General features: G+C 54.0%; 6 protein-coding genes across 6 annotated transcripts; 3 read left to right on the top strand and 3 right to left on the bottom strand.

The window, feature by feature from the left end:
• Positions 1-1,428: 1,428 nt before the first annotated feature.
• Positions 1,429-5,241, top strand: CORC01_13454 (uncharacterized protein; the record flags this gene model as incomplete). Its single annotated transcript, XM_022625071.1, has 6 exons — positions 1,429-1,695; positions 1,786-1,862; positions 1,948-2,064; positions 2,146-2,344; positions 2,529-2,548; positions 2,868-5,241. The coding sequence occupies 6 exons, from the start codon at positions 1,429-1,431 to the stop codon at positions 5,239-5,241; spliced, it is 3,054 nt and encodes a 1,017-aa protein (XP_022468427.1).
• A 934-nt stretch (positions 5,242-6,175) lies between these two features.
• Positions 6,176-8,068, top strand: CORC01_13453 (uncharacterized protein; the record flags this gene model as incomplete). Its single annotated transcript, XM_022625070.1, has 6 exons — positions 6,176-6,581; positions 6,651-6,728; positions 6,864-6,873; positions 6,953-7,032; positions 7,107-7,708; positions 7,808-8,068. 6 exons carry the CDS (start codon positions 6,176-6,178, stop codon positions 8,066-8,068), a joined length of 1,437 nt encoding a protein of 478 aa, XP_022468426.1.
• A 352-nt stretch (positions 8,069-8,420) lies between these two features.
• CORC01_13452 (PAP2 superfamily protein) lies at positions 8,421-9,392 on the bottom strand (the record flags this gene model as incomplete). Its single annotated transcript, XM_022625069.1, has 2 exons — positions 8,421-8,812; positions 8,888-9,392. 2 exons carry the CDS (start codon positions 9,390-9,392, stop codon positions 8,421-8,423), a joined length of 897 nt encoding a protein of 298 aa, XP_022468425.1.
• Positions 9,393-11,306: 1,914 nt separating this feature from the next.
• CORC01_13451 (NGP1NT domain-containing protein) lies at positions 11,307-13,615 on the bottom strand (the record flags this gene model as incomplete). The annotated part of the gene is made up of 4 exons (XM_022625068.1): positions 11,307-12,040; positions 12,102-12,378; positions 12,712-13,444; positions 13,518-13,615. The coding sequence occupies 4 exons, from the start codon at positions 13,613-13,615 to the stop codon at positions 11,307-11,309; spliced, it is 1,842 nt and encodes a 613-aa protein (XP_022468424.1).
• Positions 13,616-14,225: 610 nt separating this feature from the next.
• On the top strand, positions 14,226-15,164 carry CORC01_13450 (uncharacterized protein; the record flags this gene model as incomplete). The annotated part of the gene is made up of 1 exon (XM_022625067.1): positions 14,226-15,164. One exon carries the CDS (start codon positions 14,226-14,228, stop codon positions 15,162-15,164), a length of 939 nt encoding a protein of 312 aa, XP_022468423.1.
• Positions 15,165-15,632: 468 nt separating this feature from the next.
• CORC01_13449 (ABC-2 type transporter) lies at positions 15,633-19,106 on the bottom strand (the record flags this gene model as incomplete). The annotated part of the gene is made up of 4 exons (XM_022625066.1): positions 15,633-18,316; positions 18,368-18,664; positions 18,733-18,845; positions 18,955-19,106. 4 exons carry the CDS (start codon positions 19,104-19,106, stop codon positions 15,633-15,635), a joined length of 3,246 nt encoding a protein of 1,081 aa, XP_022468422.1.
• Between the last annotated feature and the right edge of the window lie 830 nt (positions 19,107-19,936).

Below are 19,936 nucleotides of genomic sequence, written 5' to 3'. Positions count from 1 at the left end.
CGGGCGTGCTTGAGCCGCGAGAGCTAAGCTTTCCGGTATCAAGTGGCTCGTGCTCCTACGGTTCGATCCAGATCATAGACGGGAGCCCCCTTGAATGCTGACGATCTCAGTGGGGGCAACGCCCGCCCGCCCACGTGTGAGTGTTTAAGGTAGGGAGACCAGCCGAGGCGCATTGTGTAGACATTGTGTACCTCCGAACGGATAGACGGGCAGTTCTTCGAGCACGCTCCTGGGCTCGCCAGGCTTATTCTCGGAAAATTAGCCAGGCCGAAACGTTTGTGATGAAACCCGCGCTCAGTGAGTCCGTCTTGGGTGACCAATGATGAACTGAACCGATTGAAATTTCACCGGCAAGGGAGCACCGGCAGGGGAGGGAGCTGCCAACATAACGAAGACTGTCTTAACAAGCGTAAACGAGACCATTTAAACGAAAGTGGACCTCATATCTGAATGAGGCCCTTTGCTGAAGGCTGAAGCAGATGGAGACTTTGGACAAGAATTCGGGACGAGGTGGGAGAGTCCGTGTCTCAAGACGGTGTGGAGATACCCCGCTCGATAGTAGCATCATCCCCGCAACCCGGCGGCTTAGCGCCGAAGACCTGTTGATCGTTTTCACACCTGCTGGTTTGCGCCTAGCGCCTTCCTTGTGTGGCTAAGCGAGCCGGAATGACCAGAAGCTTAGCGACGCGCCAAGTGGGTCCAAACGGTGCACCCAGGCGGGAGCTTAGAGACGTCAAAGGGAAATAGCAACCTGTATTTCCAAAGCTCCATGGGCTAGCCGTTCATTAATTCAGTGTTTGACATTGATTGCCATATTTTCAGGCCGTCTAACGTGCACACCATCCTCAAATCATTCTTGAACTCGAATCCTTTCAGCCTCGCCTTCACCACCGTACTTGGTTTTTAGCCATGATCTCATCCCTACTTCCACGTTCCGGCACATGCTGAGCTTCTCAGGTTACATCTGCTTACTATGTATAACCTAGCCAAGCGAGGACGATTGCTCAAGAAAACGTTTGTTTAGCCATTCAATTGATTACAGAATTCTGCAGTTGTGAAATGCTGCACTCAGAACAGTCCCGATGTAATGCTGAAGAACGAGTCGCTATTCATCAAATTTCCAACCGAAGCTCGAGCGTCTTCCCATTGCCAATGTCGACATCTGTGACCTGCACGTCGCCTCAAACGTCCAGGCATATTATATGAAGAAACGACTGGAGTATCAGTTAAATATACTCCCTCAAGCAATATCCACCTACACTTCGACAAGATCTGAGTCTCGTCGCCTGCTTTATTAACCATGTTTATCGTCACCCGAAGAAGATACTTAGACGGTAGTGACATGTGTCGGCTGTCCTCATTCTTGCGTCTCTCGCTTCGACCGTTCTGCGATTGGTGTGACGCCCGTAGCGTTGGTCACAGCTCACGATGGGTAGCCCCAAGTACCTGACAGCTGCCCTTGCCATGCTTCTGTCCTCAGCGGCGCAAGCAGAGAGTCCTCCAAACCCATCGGGACAATTCCCGCCTCTCAAAAAGGGCAGCTTCTTTAACCAACACTACCAGCTCTGCCCCGAGAATTTGGACTGGGATATCAACGACTGCATCGTCTACTTTGGGCAAGCATACGTGTTACAAGGTTACATCAACGATGGTGCTAAGGCTGAGGCCAGGCCAATGTTCAACGCAAGGATTGTGGTTTAGGACCCCTGCAATGGGACCGTGCTCGACATATTGACGTTCGACGGCACCACACACAACCCTGCCTTACACATTGGTGGTGTGCAGGTGGAATACCGCACCAAATTAGTCTCTAGTGCGGTCGACGCCGCCGGCCCCTTCAACACCGCCGCCGGCGCAAAGACGTATCCGGCGACAACTTCATCATCAACCATGACCCGGCGAAGAAACATGCGTTGTGGAATAAGAACATGACATCCGTAACGAAAGGGTTGACGGAGGCTTCCAGGGCATTGAGCACGATGCCCGCGGCAATACGTACGTCGTCTGGTCGTTCCCCGGAACAATCTTGAAAGTCGACCGCGAGGGCTCTGCCGTCGTCCCTTGGTATCTCCCTGCGACAATCGAACACACAAAAATGGGCTTCTCAAGCCTCGTAGGCACTGGTAACATTTTGCTCTCCAATAGCAACGATGACTCCCAGATCTACCGCTTCGATATGAAGGCGGTTAAGGGCACTCCTGTGCTCATACCCAGATCGCCGAATGCGACGCTGGTGAGTACCGATGCCATATACGTGCCGCCAAGATATGGTGGGAAAGTCTTGCTCGTCGCCGAGAATACCAAAGGCGTGACTATTCTGCGGTCCAAGGACGTGATCTTGAAAGTCTGTTGAGCATCTTGGCACCGTACCGAGTAACTCCTCTGATGCCCAAGGGGGGATTGTCACTGCCCCGGTACAAGTTGGCGACAGTCTGTTCATGGTTGAGGAGTTCTTTGGGGATACCCCTGTCGCCGGCTCCACTGCTGGAAACAGGACTTGTTTTTCCATGGTGGACATTACGTCTCAGGTTGAGGATCTCCTCAAGAAGTGAGGTCGCTATGATCTCCAATAGTCACTTTAATAAGTCCACTCCTCTTCAGTGGAGGAAGATTTCGAACATCATCGCCATGGGGATACCGTTGGTTTCATCCACTCATTCAACGAGGTCGCTGTCCAGGCCAGTCATTGCATTTAGCAAGCCAACAGGTAGCTGGACCATTATCTGACATGCATAAGTCTGCAGGCATCCACAATCACGCATTATCAGCCCAGCTGCTTATTGTACATGCAGACGCAACCTAGCCCACTCCTCTCGCCGATTGCGGGGCGCCGCAGTCAACTAGCATATCATTATCACGGCCCTCAGATGCCGTGTTCGCGGTCAGGGTCCTCCTGATACCCTGATCTCCAGGAACGTGACTTCCTCGCAAACTATGCCTTCCATGTCGTCCCGGCCTCATTCCTGCGAATGGTGCCAAAGACTTCTCTTCATCCGCGCCGAAGCCGAGAGCCCGCGCCGCGACCGGAGCGACAGACACGACGCGAGGTGGAACAAGATTGTGTTCGATACCAGTCTCGCGGATCTCCTGCTCGTCCAGCAGAAAACATGCGCTTTCATAGATTGGATTCTTGATGGGGAGTGTATCGCACGGCCCGATGTAGGCGAGTGCACCGACAACACATCCGGCGAGGTCTATCAGATGGATCTGGAGGAGCTCGAGCAGTTTCACGGCCAGACTGATAGGGACCTAGACTACAGGCTTCCTTCCCTGCGCCATGCCGTCCGGAACCGCACTGACGGATACGTCGACTATGTTCTCGTAGCCGAGACGAATCCTCCGTTCCGTATGGGGGGAGACCATACGCCGGACGTCCTCACTGTAGAATACTTTGGGCTCTGGGACCCGCGCACGAAGCTCGTCTCTTACAGGACGGTCAAAGGTCTGCAAATTTACACGCCTCACGATAATCCAGCGGCCAGAGACTTCTGGACGCGGCCGATACAAAACGATCCCGCGTATTGCCTGCCAGCGGTCAAGTCCTGGTTGAGTGAGTGCGAGGCCAAGCACAAGACGTGTCGTAAATTGAAGGCGCAGTCTGGGCCGTCAGCACTCAGGCCCGTCAGGCTGATCTATATTGACCCAAGCTCTGCAAAAGGAAGCTATTCGCTACGTTTGCAAGACACAGAGCATCTTGGTCCTCTACCAAGATTTGCAGCTTTGAGTTATTGCTGGGGCGGTAATCAGACGGTAAAATGCGAGACGTCTACATTGGAAGCATTCACGAAGGATATCCCCTTTGCGGAATTGCCTCGTACCATCCAGGATGCCGTCAAAGTCTGCTCGCAGCTTGGAGTTCGCTATATCTGGGTTGATGCTCTCTGTATCATTCAAAATGAAGGCAACGAAGAGAAGATTTTAGAAATTGCAAAGATGCCCTACATCTACGGTCAAGCCTCATTTACCATCATGGCATCCAGAGCCAAGACTGCTTGGGAGGGTTTTCTCAAGTATAGAGAGTCATATACGAAGTCCAAACAAGCATTCCTGCTCTCATGGCAGTCAGAAAAGGGCAACATGGGATCGATAACCCTGGCTGAGTTAGAGACGGGCCACGAACCCATTGACGAACGAGGGTGGACTTTTCAAGAACGCCTATTGTCACTCAGGATTGTCGAATTCGGCTCTCGACAGACCAGGTGGAGCTGTCAAGAACCTATCCCATCAATTACCGGACACGACAAGCTATACGGGCTCCACGTCGGCGAAGGTGCAGCCGACGGGTGGAGGAAGATCGCGGAGCCCAATGACCTAAGGCAGGATTCGTTCAATTGGAGCCACAGCCTAAAAAACCCATCGCCCTGGGGTGCCCTGGTGGACATTTACACCAGCCGTAACCTGTCCTTCAATACAGACCGTGCTCTTGCCATGTCAGGGGTCGCGGAGCGCTTTTCTGTGTTAACCGGTGATGAATACGCCGCGGGTCTCTGGAAAGGGAACATCCGCGACGAGTTGCTCTGGAGGGTTGAACAATCTGAGAGGCAGTGCCGGCCTTTGGTTTACCAGGGCCCATCATGGTCGTGGTTTGCTGTCAATAGCGGCGTAAGGGCATACGTGACTTTGGGCGACGGCTGGGAAATCCCTACTTTGGAGGGCGATATGACGGATGCAACCGAAGTCTTTAACACTGACGTCTTGTCCATCTCTGCCGAGCCTGTGAATGAGAAAGCACCCTATGGCGACGTCCGTAGCGACTCAGGTCGGCTCAAGCTTCGTGGGAGACTCGCCGTGGCCACTCGAATCAATCATTCTGCAGGAGACTCGAGTAACGATCCGGAGAATGTCTTTGACATCACCAGTCCTCAGAGCCCACAGAGCATCGTCGACCCAGGGGTAAAGCTCATGAAAACTAGAAATATCAGCTGTCATCTCGATTGCTTGGATGACTTGGATATCAATCCCACAAAGACGACTTCCGGCTCTGATGGATACATGGCGCTAGAGATCAAGAGAGTATGCGGGTACTCTGCCGATTGGACTATACTCAGATTGCTTCTCCGGCCGGTTGAGGTCAGTCAAGGGCGCTCGTCAGATGGTGGTGCATCGGCTTACAAAAGAATCGGGATATTCGAGCTCGAGCTGGAGACCGGATTTGACGACCTGGATGATGATGAAGATTTCCAGGGTGAGGAGGTCTGTTTATTTGACTACATTCCACAGCGAGTGATTGAAATCTTTTGATGTATGTACATCAAATAGGTTTACGTTTGATATTCACTGGGTTTCCAAATCTCACATCTAAAGCTCGAGGAGAGACAGTCCACCGAATGATTCAAGTGCCCTCTCTCCCCTTTCTATCAACCCCTGGCTCACTCCATTAATGACTTTCCAAATGCTTGAAGACAACCAAGGAGTCGTCATGTCATGCGCAAATGAAGGGTCTAGATGACGACAGAACCAGGAGCAAAGTCTGCCGAGCTGCTGTCTTCAATACTCTGATGAGGTTTATTCGTCTCCCTTTTCAATGGCAATGGGAAGCTATCATACCAAATACCAATTTCTCATGATAAAACTTTAGCCCTCTCAAATAGATTCTCGCCTTAGCTTGAGGCATTGTAATGACTAAACATCAAACTTCAACAGCATCGAGTTGATGCGTGTGCTCTTTGACATCAGCCATGGGTCAATATTGAGACTTGAACTTCATGAACCCTCACTCCCTTGTCAAGCAAGTCCAAGCGACAAAGACAACGTTCACACCATTCAAAGATGAATACAACAGACCAGCGTTTCTCGTCCTTGTCATCAACAAGACTTTCCCGTGATGTCCAAGATTCCCCTTGAAGCCGAAGTCGATCCCGACGGCCTCTGGTGCTTCGGGATCATATACACCTACATAATGGATCACGAATGACGACTAAGCAATCAAAATATCAAGCCCTCTCACCTTCCCACATCTTTAGCCCTCTTCCACCTTCCACCTCGCATCAAACTCAAAGGCCGAGTCACCGAGATTGAGACAAAGCATCAACACAACGCGAAACTACAAAGCCTTTCAGCTATCAAGGCTACCCAGCGTCAGACTTTGAAGGAACGCAAACACATGCAGCGGTATTTCGGTCCCGAAGCATTCCCAATTGGTACTCGAAGGACCCAAAGTCTTCGTCCGTTCGCCATGGACGAGTCTCAACAGCACGAAGCCCAGATTGCGGCCAAAATTGGCAATTCAAATCCACATGTCACAAGATCTACAGCTCAAGATCACATTCAGCATCGAGTGGATCAGATATCTGAACACGATGCGATTCCGAACTCTCAAGCTGAAAATTTGATGCAAAACAGAGCCTACGATATTCGTCAGAACCTGAAGATCCCCGCCAACAAGAGACAATTTCCTGGCATTTGTATTCAGAGTCACAGTATTCCAGGTGTTGCTCCGGTTGCAGATATGGGACCATACGGTGGTGGTGGTGGTCGCGCTGCTGCTCCCATGAGCAGCCCTGCGGCAAGAGCTCGAGGCGGCCAATTCCTGACCCCCTCACGACCCAGTGTGACCTCTTCACCTTCACAGTTCTGTTCACGTACGTCTTCCCAAAGGCAGCACTCGCGGGCTGGATCGGATTCTGGCTGACCAAAACCAGCGAACCCAGTGGTCTCCAACCCCTTCAGCCAATATACAACTCCCTTCAGCCAGAACATACCTTCATCATCTCTACAACATCCATTCCGTGAGTCTCATCTCATCAGCTACCAACAATCGGATGGAATCAAACTGATTTTACCCAGAAAATTCGATCACATCCAGTCCTTACGGCCCGGTCGCGGTCTTTCAACATTCGATCATGAGTACCTCACCTCCGCAGTACCCGTCGCGTACGTCTCACCCCAAAACTCATTGATCCTCCGCGTTTGGTCTCTACTAACTCACCACAGCGAACATAACGACATTCAGCCCCAATGGCCGTCCAATGCAGAACCCGATGGTGGCAGCGCTCTCATCCGGACAGCAACGTCGCTTCCGGGCGCGACTTCGTGAGATTCATCCCATCCAAGCACCCGTCACCAATCGCTCTCATTTCATCCCACTAATTCCTGCCCGAATCCAGAAATGGACAAGAACCGAAGAGCCAGAGTCGTCAAAGTCACCAGCCCCCAGAAGCCACCCAACTCGAGCAGCCCTCCGATCCCTTCGTCTCTCCGAAGTGTCAAGTTGCCTCCCCTGCCGATTGAAATCAGCTCCGACTCGTCGACCAGCGATGAACCGATCCCTACGACACACGTCCTACCTGGTAGCCAACTCCGCCAGGATCCGACTAAAGCAGGAGTGATGTCCAATATCTCATTCAGCAGCCCTCCTCCTCCCATGTTCACTAATGGCCCCTTCACCTCGTCCTCATTCAGCAGCCAGTCCCCTCCCGTGCTTCCTAACGACTTCTTCAGTACATCGTGCCCTAGTTCTCACTCGCATCATTTCATAAACCCTCAAGGTGGACATTACGTATCCCCAGCCGAGGAGATCGCAATGAGGGTCGCCAACGCGCGCTCTCTCGCCCACAATGGCTACCGCGGTACGTTTGAGATCGGCCGCCTCACCTGTCTCATCAACCCTTACACCGGCGAGCCCGACCCCATTGCCGAGACACGCCCCGACGCCCGAGGCAACATGGTCACGTACGACTTGCACACAAAGAAGGATGTCCTTTCCGCAGTGCCTTCCCAGACAGGAAGCGCCCAGTGGGGCAAGAAGGGAGAATTCAAAGGCTTCGAAGAGTCTACTGCCGCCTCGTGGATGTTTGGTCCCGGATAGAACCCGAGCATGCCTCCCAAGGTCGCGGAGCTCCCGGACAAACACTTCAACTGCAACGGAAAGGACGCCTGGATGGGCGCCAGGCTTGGCGAGGGCACAGAATCCGTCATGTTGCACGAGGAGGTTGCCCCGACCGCGACTAACTTGGGCCCGACTCCGTATTGGATAAAGGAAGCCAACGAGACTCTGGGCATTCCGAACGATAACGACGGAGATGATGAAGGCCTCTTTGAGAATTGCGACTTGGATTTTGACGACTGATTTCGTCTTTGGTATTGGGGACACGGAGTTTGGATGAAGGAGATGCTTTTCATTTGGAGTACAGGGTCTGCTTTGGTTCTCGGGCCGCTGAGGGCCAGAGCTGATCGGCTATCAGGATCATGATGAACGTATTGAATGACTATTGTGTATGACTATCGACTATGAAAATCGTTCCCTCGTATTACTTTATACAGGACGTCTCGCATCCAAAGCGTGAAAAAATTCATGTTACCGCGCTGAAGGGGTCCGTACCAGAACTGATGCCTTCCACACCAGTTTGTAGTCAATCTGATTGTGTTCAACACACATCCCTAGCATGAGCGGGAGCTCAAGAGCGGCTTTGACTCAACAATCACCGTCCCGGAGGCTTCGTGGGCTTGGAAGCCTTATGAGTGGTAGTCGTCGCGTTGGAGGGAGGAGGCATTTTGCCCGGTCCCTCTCCTCCTCCGCCTCCTCCTCCTCCACCACCACCACCACCACCACCGCCGCCGCCACCGCCGCCACCGCCGGGAGGCTTGTCACCCATACCCTCGCCCTCTCCACGCCCACAACCACTCATGTAAAGCATAATCTCACCGCAGTGGACGCCTTGGTCATTCTTCTTGTACAGGTTGTACGTCTGGTTCTCAGCCTCGCACTGGAAGTACCGCGTCTGGTTCTTGAATTTCATGAGGCCGTCGCAGCCGGCGCTCCAACCCTTGTCAGGCTTCTGCCCCTGATCGCACTGAAGCGTTTCGGTGGGAGCTGTAGCACGATTTAGTCTTCCCGCGCGTAGAGTTGGGGGAGAGGAGGGAGAAGGGGGTTCGGTCCAAAACTTACGAGTCCACCACATGCCGCGTTGGCGTTTGTCCGTGATTTCGCCCTTTTCCATGCGGAGAGTCACGGGCTCGAGGCCGATTCTGAGCTGGCCGCTGTCCAGCTGGCCGACCCAGCCCGAGACGGAGCCCTTGACTCGCATGCGGAACGAGTCGCATTCTGTCATGCTGCTGCCGCCTTTGCAGTCATCACCCCCCTTGCCTCCTCCACCGCCTCCACCACCACCTGGAGGAGGTTTGTCACCACCACCTCCACCACCACCACCACCACCACCCGGGGGAGGATTGTCACCGCCGCCCCCGCCGCCCCCGCCAGGAGGCATTCCAGGAGGCATACCGGGGGGCTTACCACCGCCTCCTCCATTGCCACCCCCCTTGCACTTGCAATCATCTCCGCCCTTGCCACCTCCCCCGCCGTGGCCGCCGTGGCCGCCTCCCTTACCCTTACAGTCTTCCCCGCCGCGACCGCCGCCTCCCCAACCTCCTCCGGGGTGATGTTCCGGGTTCATGGTGTTGTCGGTATCCCCGGGCACGAGGGCTAGAGCGAGAGAGCTCGTGGCCAGGGATATAACGGTAACTAAAGAAAGACGCATCTTCTCTTCTCCTTTTTACTGTGCCGGAATTCTTTCCTTTTTGTGCTTACTCCGTCCACAATCAGACTAGGAGGAATTGTTGCGGTAATGGTGACGAACAAACGTCACTAGCCAACCATGAATAGAGCTCCGAGGTAGATGGAATCCCTCGATGAAAATGGCCCGTGTTCAGGGGAAAGAGGATGAAGTGCTGGGTAAGGAACACAAAAGCAAAAAAAAGGCCTTTTGATCCTTTGGATTCCAGCGCAACGAAAAGCGAGTGCTGGGCAATGGCCGGATAAGAAAGGGGTGAAGAGGCAGACGGACTCTCTTATTCAGCGGAAGGAAGACTTTCATCCCTTTATGCTTTCTAGAAAACCACCCTAGAGCTTGAACAGTTGCCGACGCCCTCATTCTACGAGGAAAGATGAGGCGGGGTCAAACATTTCACATACACCCCACAACACATATCCCCTAGCGAACACGAAAGCTGATCGGGAAAAAGTCTCCTGGCTTGACTAGCTACCCAAGAGCAGAAAATCCGAGTAAAGGCCATCGTTGGGCGAAAAGTGAAGGGGGAAAGGAGGGGTGGGACGGACGGACCGGCGTGTTTGAATTCCACCATGTTCGAATCATCAGAAGAGGAAGTAAGTAGGCAAGGGCAAGGGTCGTTGACTGTCAGGAGAGAAAACCGAGGCACAGAGAAAGGGACGGCGAAAGAGAATACAAAACATCGGATTACACGGTCCACGTGGGGTCGATGGACCTGGCTCGTCGGAGTATGTCCTCCAAAGGTGCTCTATGTATGTGTGTGTGTTTGTTACCCAAGTCTCGATTAGGAGGGCGAGGGCGTTGTAAGAACTCTAAAGCTTCTTACGACTCATTCTTCAGACGATCGACATTCTTTCCAATCGAGATGGGGTGAGGATGTGCCGGGTAGAGCAAGCCAAGAACAAGGGAACGGTATCACGCTAGATGGAAAGAAGGAAATCCATTGCAAGCATAACAAACTTCGATTTTGGATTGGGAGAGTCAAGTCAGGTTCACAAGTTGAGACGGGAGGTTGAGAAAACTCTCCTGCTTAGTCGTGACGAGCAAACTTACGTCGGAACTTTGTCGACATCATCGAGTCCCCGCGTTGTCTTCGTCGGCCAATGTCTTGTTTTTGCAAGGGTCAACAGCGCGGCGAGGCAGGCGACAAAGCGAACGATAGAAGCCGAAAGAGGGAACATGAGGGGAAGAGGCGAAAAACAAGGTTTTCATCGGTGAACCAAGTGTGTGTATTGTGACTGCGTGGCGGCAATCAGGCTATTGCTTTTTCTTCTATCTCTAGATTCTTGTTTTTGGTTCGGTTTTTCTTACTGAGGAGCCTTCATTCAAGAGGCATGGTATGGAAGATGTTTGTCTACTTATAGCAATTTGCCATTCGAGACTAATCATGGGGTATCATACGGTAACGACGCTAAGCTTACATCCCACGAGAGATGGCGGGGGAACAAACTTTGGGAAATATCCCGCGGCTGAAGCCCGTGCTTAGCTGCAGAAACAGGGAAGCGCGGAAATCCGGGATCTGCGTCCCTCGGAGAGCCGCAATCAGGTGCCGACAGCCTCAATGTCTGGGAACATTCAGGTTTTGTAACGGCTGCCCTGGCTGGCCCGTGGTTCTCACACCAGGAAGTCTTCCGAGTCCAGGGCGCTTGCGGACGTGCAGCTCACTCTCTTTTTGGTTTTTCTTTTTCGAGTTAGCCCCAGTGGACTCGCAGTTTCCCACCTGTGCAGATGAGGCTGCCGAAACTTCGGCGTCGCAGCGGAAGAGATGCAATGCATCTAGCAGGTTCTGGCCTGAGGATTTCACGTCTTTGTCTTTCTTCTCTTCTTCGAGGCGTTGCTGGCACTACGGTCCGATATCGCACGGACCGAGGTGTTGTAGCTCGTCTCCGAAGCAGCGCCGTCACCACCGTCTTCACTCTCAGAGTCGTCGTCTGATATCTCATCAAGCGGGATCATGTCGTCCGAGGCCTCACCTGCGTCTTCAGATGCCTCGGCCAAGGACTTATCGCCCTCAGCCTTGTCATCGTCAGACCCGAAACCTTCAAACTCGTCATCGTCCCCTCCTTCTTCTTCGTCGCTGGAGGGTCCCATTGACGTATCGGCAACACTCTCGGCTACATCGGTAGCGTCGCGCTTCCGCTTCTGAGGCATCTCGCCAAGTCTGCCGCCACGGCCCTCAATACCCTCTGTTGTCTCCGTACCTTCTTCTTCAACCGGCGCAGGAGTGAACCAAGGAATCTTGCCGCGCATGAAGTCATTGAGAACCATCTTGGCAACGCCATCCAAATCGGCTTCTCCGTGTTTCAACAGACGGCCACCCTTTCGGGCAAGCATCTCGAGGAACTCAACGTGATTGGTCCAGCCCTTGAGTCCGTATGTTCTCTCCAGGTGATGTGTCTTCACCTTCTCGAGGACAGCCGGGATGTACTGTTCGGGATTGTGGACGTTCTCCACACGAACAACGCCTCTGAGGAGAAGATCCTGAGGCGTGTCGGTTTGCGACGGCGGTACGATACCGGGGCAATCAATCATGTCTGCGAGAATTAGATCCATGTTCAAATACGTTGTCCAAAGAGAAGTATTGCGATGACTTACAGATCTTGCGGGTGAGTGTAATGTACTGCCAGACCTTGGTTTCACCAGGAATCGGCGCAACATTGGCAACCTTCTTCTGTCTCAACGTGTTGACGATAGAACTCTTGCCGACGTTGGGGTAGCCGATGAGACCGACGGAGATCTGTTTGCGGTCGCTGTGAAGCTTGGCATACTGTCTGAGCAGCTCAATCAGACTACCCTTGCCGAAAGGATTCGTCAAACTGGAGTGCATGGCCAGCGTAGGCTTGTCCTTGGAAAAGTGCTTCACCCAACGGGCCTATATCGAATTAGCTTCTGTACGAAGCAAACAATGACGAGACAAAGTGGTCTGGATAATATGTATGCTTCACTACTAAGAAATACCACCATCGAAAGGCTCGAGAGAGCGCTGGCAGACTTCAACTCATCGGAAGCAATTCTGTCTCATGATAGGAAATCCAAAACGGACCCCATCAGCCCTGATCCAAGGACCAGGACAGCGAGACAGCCCTCGATTTTCCCAGTGTTTAACGGAGAACTTCCATTGCGGGCACAGAGAGTGCGGAATGTTTCCTGACAAAGACACTGGGGTATGGGATGGGGGAAAGATGAACGAGTTGGAAAGACTTACAGCAACACTGGTGGGCACCAAGTCTGTCTTGTTCAAGACGAAGATGAGATGCTTATGAGGCGCCTCCTCGCGAAGGTACTTCTCGACACTGCGACATCTCGTTCCCAGAGGGTCGCGAGCATCCAAGACGTGGATGACAACATCGGAAGAATCCAGCACACGATACAGCTCGTTCCAGATACGCTTGCTCTGACCCTTATTGAAGATGGGTTCGATCGACAAGGTGACGTGACCCTCGTCCTCGTCCGCACCGCCGGATTGGCCGCTTAGCAGCTTATTCCGCTCCTGGAGCTCGTTGAACTTGTCGAGGTCCTTGTCAACCTCGCCAGCCAAATCCGCAATAGAACCGGCACCAATCTTAACGCGCTTCCGCTGAGACTTGGGACCGAAGGTGTCTCCGAAAGAAGACGTCTCGATCGTCATCTTAGCCTGGTGCTGCTTGATGCCGTTCACGTTGTCGGCACCATCCTTGATCAAGGACATTGGCAGCTTGTTGCTCTTGAGCAGGACCGAGTAAGGATCTGCGGCCTTCTCTGCCATGGCACTCCGGAACGCCGTCAAGCTCTCTTGAGAAATGACGCGAGTGTTGCCGAACCACTTGCGGTTGGGCTCGATCCGGGCGATAGGGATTTCTCGGCTCTGGAAGGAGGCAGCCTTGGTGATCTCGCCGTCGGCGTTGCGCTGCGGCTTGCCATCCTTGTACATGTTCAATTGCCTCACCCGCTTGGCAGAGCTGTAGAAAGGCAAGTCAGCGACCTGTTTGCGCACACCGAGCCAACATGGCAAGACACCATGGAGAGACCTACCGGTAGAAATTTTCGCCCTTGACCTTGACATTGCCCATGCCATCGCCAGTCTTGCCCTGGCGAACCTTTCGGCTCGCCTCTTTCTTTCCGGTTCCCATCTTTGTGACCGCGAACTCGCCCAGTCGTCGACCTTGATTGAAAAAAGGGGGAAGACTGGAGGAGAAAGGAGGGGAGACTGGGCAGGAGTTGGAGTCGGTGAAGTTTTAAGAGAGGGTTGAGAGAAGGAGGTTGGAGCTTCGCGCGCAGTAAAAAGAAGTTCTTTCTCTAGCGGTGGTGGGGTCCCTTGGGAATTTTTTAATGGAGTCGCTGAAAATTTCTGGAGCACTTCGGGTCGAGCATGCGCCGTTTCGCCGAGAGTCCAATGAACGGCTAGAGAATGGGGCTCTCCACAGCTGGGAGCTCCAAAATTCACCCCCAGCGTCTGTCTGTTTTTTGCATTTTCCTCAGAGACCGGGAACCCGACTCAGCGAGGGAGAACTTGAGTGCGCAGAGTTGCTACTCACCGCACACCCTAGTGTGCACCTATCCACCCTGGGACACCCTTGAGAATTTCTCAGGTCCATCATCTCAACAGCAAAGTAGCTTGCCATCTCAAGCCACGAAACGACTCCATTCGCAACCGCTCGCCGACGCCGCAGTCACTCACTCTGCATTCCATACACCAAGTGACTACTTGCCCCGGCCTAAAACGCCATCAAGCCGACCGCAATGTCGTCAAGATGTTCTTGCGCGCGGCTGGCGCGGCTCCCGACGTCAATCGCCCCCAGACCTGCCAACATCAACATCACACGACCCTTCTCGACCACGACGGCGAAGCTCAACGTGCCCCCCGAACACCCGGAATGGATCAAGGTCCCCACGCCGCCCCAGTCACAGGCCTCTGAGGAGAAGCCCCCGATCGTAAAGGGAACCCTCCCCACGCCCCGCGACGTCTTCCCAGAAAAGGAGAAGGACCGCAAGGTCCAACCGGAGTACCTCCTCGAGACGGCCCCGGCACCCACCAGCGAAGCCTCCAAGAAGCCCGCCGCGCCCGGCTCCCGCCTCGAGCACCGCCGCCGCATGGCCGAGTCCCGCCGCGAGAACCTCGGCATCGCTCTCCAGGGCCTCTACCAGCGCAAGCAGGAGGGCGTCGAGGCCGTCACCACCGAGAGGCAGCGCCGCCTCCGCGAGCACCAGCGCGCCGCCGTCGCCCCCGAGCGCCTGGATGACCGCCTCACCCGCAGCTCCGTCCTCTCCTCCCTGGCAAAGACGGCCGCCGTCGCGCCCGATCCGCGACGCTACGCTCTCGCGACGGCCAGCAAGGCAAGGACAGCTCAGCTCGCGAAGCAGAAGAGCGAGGCGAGACAGGACGCGCTGATGGAGCTATACATCAACGCGTCCAAGTTCATCGTGACCGAGGAGGAGCTGGGCAAGCACCTGGACCAGCTCTTCGCCGAGGACTTCTGGAAGCGCCAGGGCAAGTCCCAGGCCCACGACGCCGACAACGCCTGGGATGTTTGGGGACAGCCGCCGACGGTGTCATCCATGCTAGACGACATGCTGAGGAAGCAGCAGCGGGCCATCGACTACCAGATGAGCGAGCAGGACAGGACTGTCAAGAGGCAGAAGTCGATCGCCGAGGAGCTGACGGGCGGCAAGATGGAGTAATGGGATACGCGTCGGAATGGCCCGCCGGTCAGCCCCAAGTTGGCTCGTTCGGCGCATTGTGTCAAAAAAACCAAACAAAAGGTGTTCTGACCCTTGTAGCATCTCACATCTGTACGTTTTGGTGGCTTTAGGTCAAGTCTCTGTATATCACCATACCAAATTCCGGTTGCAGAGCCATTTGGGGCGCAAAAGTCAATTTGTACTACTATCAATTCTCTGTAGCATTATAAGCCATCAATGTCAAACTAGAACGACATGACAATCCTCCAACGCCGTGAAGCTGCCCATATGCATATTGACAGATTATTGTCATTCGAAAGGAAATTGCTGTATGTATCTCTGTGTGGTCTCTATGAAATGACCCGAAGCTGCTGCGGCCCTTGCTAGGGTGGCCGTAACGCTTATATTCTTACAATTGTATACCAAAAAGCGGCTAGAAAATCGGCCCGATCTGGCCACGCATCGTGATCATCTCTTCTCGACAAGAAGGAAGTGCATGGCGGCGTAGGCTAGAATAAGGAAGACAACTCCAAAGGTACCGAGGCTGACGACATCGGTCCAAAGTGCGTCATTGTTGAAACCGAAGGAGCTCAGAATCGCGGCTCCCGGGACGGTAATGTCCAAACCGTACTTCTTATCCACCAGTGTGAGTTGCAACACCTCGTTGACAATGAGCGACTCAAAGCCGTAGTGGAAAATGGACAGCATCTGGAGCCACAGAGCGGCCTTGGGGATGGCGTTGTGGTTGAGCAGCAAGCCAGCGAATAGCAAGCTGAACAGCATGACCAGACTGCCAATTAGGTTGGCCACTCCGCCGTCCTTGCAGATGATACCAATGAAGAGACAGATCGCGGCTGCAGCGAAGTTGAACAAGACCAGAACGAGAATGAATTTAAAGAAGTGGCTGGCGTCAGGGACCAAACCAGTCATCGGGTAGATGATGGCACCCATGAGAAGCGGCGGGATGATTCGCAGCGGGATAATGTCAAACAAAATCTTGGCCGCGAAGTAGGTGATGGGTGAGTAATAGCCGTTGGCGCGTTCTCGCACGAACAAAAGCCTCTCAGTAGCGAAGACGTTCAAGCTGGTCAGGGTGCTGAACCCGAACAAAGCCAAGAGGAAGAAGAAGAGACCCAGGCGGTTTTGGAATCCCGGGATGTCATCGGTCAGTCCGTAGAACAAATAACCGGAAAGGACCGCGAGGAGAATGGCAATGGCGTAATGAGTCAGCATGAGAATAGGATTCCTGTACAGGTTCTTCCATGTGCGTTGGGATAGGATGATGAACTGGCGGATGTAGCCCACCCGAACGTAGCCCTTGCCGATAGCGCTGATGTGGATGTTGGGTCCTTCGGGATTGTAGCCATTGGCATTTTGTCCATTGGCGCCCTGGGCGGCGGTGATGGACTGTTGAATCTCATCATGCGTGGAGCCTGCGATATCTGACTCGGCGAAGGATCGGATCAAAACGTCCAGGTCGGTTCCATCATATGCAGCAGGGGGGAGGTCGTGGGATTCTTCAACACTGGCCGGCGGGACAAAGCCTGAATGGTTCTGAAGCTTGTACGATCCGAAATCCTCGCCGCCAGCATCCGATGAAGCAGCCGTATCCACAGTGGTCTTGCGGCGAGTGAAGAGCTCCCTTTCTTGACGGATCTTGACGGAATCACGGCGGTGGTTCTTGGGTCGCGAAGACGAGGACTCCACACCGCTGTCGTCGCCGATAGAGCCGCCAGAAATGCTTGCGATAGACTTGACAGCAGTGGTGCTACTGGGACCCAGGCTGGCGGCGTCGGCATTCAAAGCACCTTCATCTTCGGGAGTCGAGGAGCCGGCGTGCATGGTGAGATCGACCAGGTAATCGGCGATGTTGAAGCCTGGGGGGCACGAATAGCCAATTTGGTCAAAGTACGCCTGACACTGAGAGAAGGGACCCGAGTAAACCGCGCCACCACGAGCCAACAAGACTAGTCTGTCGAAAAGTGCCACAATGTTGGACCGCGGCTGGTGAATGGTGAAGACTACAGTACGCTTGTAGTTCTTGGCCAGCGTAACTAGGCATTCGATGACATTGAAAGCGTTGTAGGCATCCAGGCCGCTGGTAGGTTCGTCCAAAAACAGAATAGAGGGGCTTGTGACGAGTTCGCAGGCAATGCCGACTCTGCGCTTCTCTCCGCCAGAAATACCTCTACCCTTGCCTTCCTCAGAGCCGATGAGAGAGTCCCGAATGTGGTAGATACCCAACTGCTTCTCAACTTCTAACACACGTTGCTCCTTAGCAGCACGACCCATATTACGGGGCAGGCGAAGGAGGGCACTCGTCAAGATCGTTTCATGCACTGTGAGAGTGGGCAACATAGTATCCTCTTGGTCGACAAATCCGATAACGTTCTTGTATTCAACGTCGGTGACCTTTTCGCCATTGACAAAGAAGTCACCAGAGACCTGGCCTCTCTTGTTCTTTCGGGCGAGGATATCGAGGAAGGTGGTCTTGCCAGCTCCCGAGGCACCCATAATGGCGGTCACCTCTCCGGGATGGGCCATACCCTGAATGTTGTTCAAAATTCGCTTCCCGTTGAGCTCGTAGGCTACATTCTCGAAGTAGAGAGAGGCGGGCTTGTGATCAGTCATGAGCTTCAAGCTTTCGTCGTCGGAGTCGTCCAACACGATGGCACCATACTTGAACTGTCGGCGAGAAAGATACCACGTGAGGAGGATGACGGCAACAACAAAGAGGGAGCAGGCGGCGATGATACTGGCGATGAGCGGAGTGTTGATTTTCTTGACCGGCCTTTCGTAACCAGGGACTTCGGTGTGGTACAGACACTCTCCAGATCGACAGTTCAGCTGGATGCTGCTGTCGCCGATCAGGGACAGGATAAGGTCATCCATGGCAGGCTCTCTGAAGGCACAGTTGTTGACGCCGCCATTCTTCTGCGAGCACTGGAACTCCGCGGGGCCCTTGATTTCCTCGACAAGGAAATCGCCAATATCGACGGAGCCGTTTTCTCCACAGAGCATGCGCTCGGAGATACAGTTGCATTCGATCTTATTACACTTGTAGTCAGTGCTATTCTGACTGTCATTAATGTCGGCATTCGAGCTGCACTCGTTCAAGTGGCAGTAAAAGGATTCACGTTCGTCGACCCAGACTAGAAGTTATTAGCTGGTTGTCGCCATGACTGAATGGGGGACCAGCCTACATTGGAAATCACAGTTGCCCTCTTCTTTCTTGCAGGTAAAGGTAACTTGGGGACGCTTCTCGCCGAGGAGATCGGTAATCTTCTTGTTGGTCACATCGCAGATCTGGTAGTTGTGATTGATCACCTCGCCGTTTTGGTAGCAAACACCACCCTCCTTGGTTTCCATGAGGGCGTTGCAGGCCTTGTTTTCCGTGCAGACGTTGCAGTTGATGCCGGTCCAGCCGTCGTCGCATTCGCAATTGTCACCGGTTCGTCGAGGTCTATCGGTGTTGTCGCCGCGGGAGAGAGATCCGCATACTAAGGAGCAAGTGTCAGTGATGCGCCGAACTTGTGCGACTGCACGGCGGGTAAGCGGGTGGACGTACGTGGCTCAAGGCAGTCATCGCCTCCGAAACCCTCAGGACAGTTGCATTTGCCGGTAAAGTCGTTGCAGCCAGCGAACTGGGTGCACTTGTGAGCAGGGAGAAGGCAGTTGAAGCTGCGCAAAGGATGTCTGTTAGCATTGGAGAGTCAACGGCACAAGCCAAGACAACAGCTTCGCAAGATAGGATGAGGCGCAACAGGACGTCTCGACGCAAAGCACTCACCAGGGCGGACAGTCAGAGGGTCGGTCGTCAAGCAGGGAAAGCTGGGCACGCAGCATATCGGCCGTCGTCGAATAGTTGCGCTGTGCCGATGCCAGGACGGGAAGACATGCCAGAGCCCCGATGAGAAGGCTCCTCAAGGCGGGAGGAGCCATGATGGGCGGTTGCGTGGCGGAGTAGACACTGAGTCGGTTGCGAGCAGACGAGGAGAGATGGCGGGAGCGTCGTCGATGTCGAAGGAAGAGTAGTGGTGTGAACAGGTCAGAGAGGGGCGAGAGAAGTCAGATCATGGAATGGACTGGACCAAACGGAGATGGACACGGCTGCGAACAGAGCGGCGGAGGATGGAGGACAGAGGGAGCTCTTGGCCTGCGGGAGGAGGCGTGAAGACAGACGCAGCAACAGACGTGGATGACCTGCCCTTGACCAAGGCACCAAGCCGATAGAGGTAGCAATCACCCACCCGATTGCGCTGGATTGCGCTGGAGCCGGCCGATAATAACCCGCCCCAGCAACCAGCAACGCGGCTTGCTGCGACCTGGCTCAGGTAAGGTACGTACCCACTCGAGGTGTGTCTTCAGCTCGACGGTCCAATCGTGAGGTGGCGGCGGCGTCACAGTGGATAAGATTCTTGGGACACGTGCCCTGACCGGCTGGGGACCCCACTGTGCCAGTCGGAAACACACACCAGCGTCCCGTGGGGTGGCGGAACCAGTAAACCTGAGTCTCCAGGATCAAGTACCGTACCTCAGGTACCTTAGGCACGTAGGTTCCTTGAGCACACAGCTAAGGCAGGTACGTAGATATCTAAGGCAAGGTACCTGTAGTGTCCTGTAGCGTCCTGTAGCGTCCTGTAGCCCACCTCAGTTTGTTAAGGTCTTCTTTTGTCCCCCAATCCCCCGACGTTGGCTCGGGCAACCAGTTCTGTGGGACGGGGACGAGACAAGCCGCTAAGAATAGTTCAACTCTTTGTTCTCCCTCCCTC

The sequence above is a fragment of the Colletotrichum orchidophilum genome (assembly GCF_001831195.1).
Source record: "Colletotrichum orchidophilum strain IMI 309357 chromosome Unknown Scaffold_193.1, whole genome shotgun sequence".
NCBI classification, from domain to species: Eukaryota; Fungi; Ascomycota; class Sordariomycetes; order Glomerellales; family Glomerellaceae; genus Colletotrichum; species Colletotrichum orchidophilum.
The sequence above is the reverse complement of the archived record's forward strand: the minus strand, read 5'-3'. Positions and strand labels throughout refer to the sequence as shown.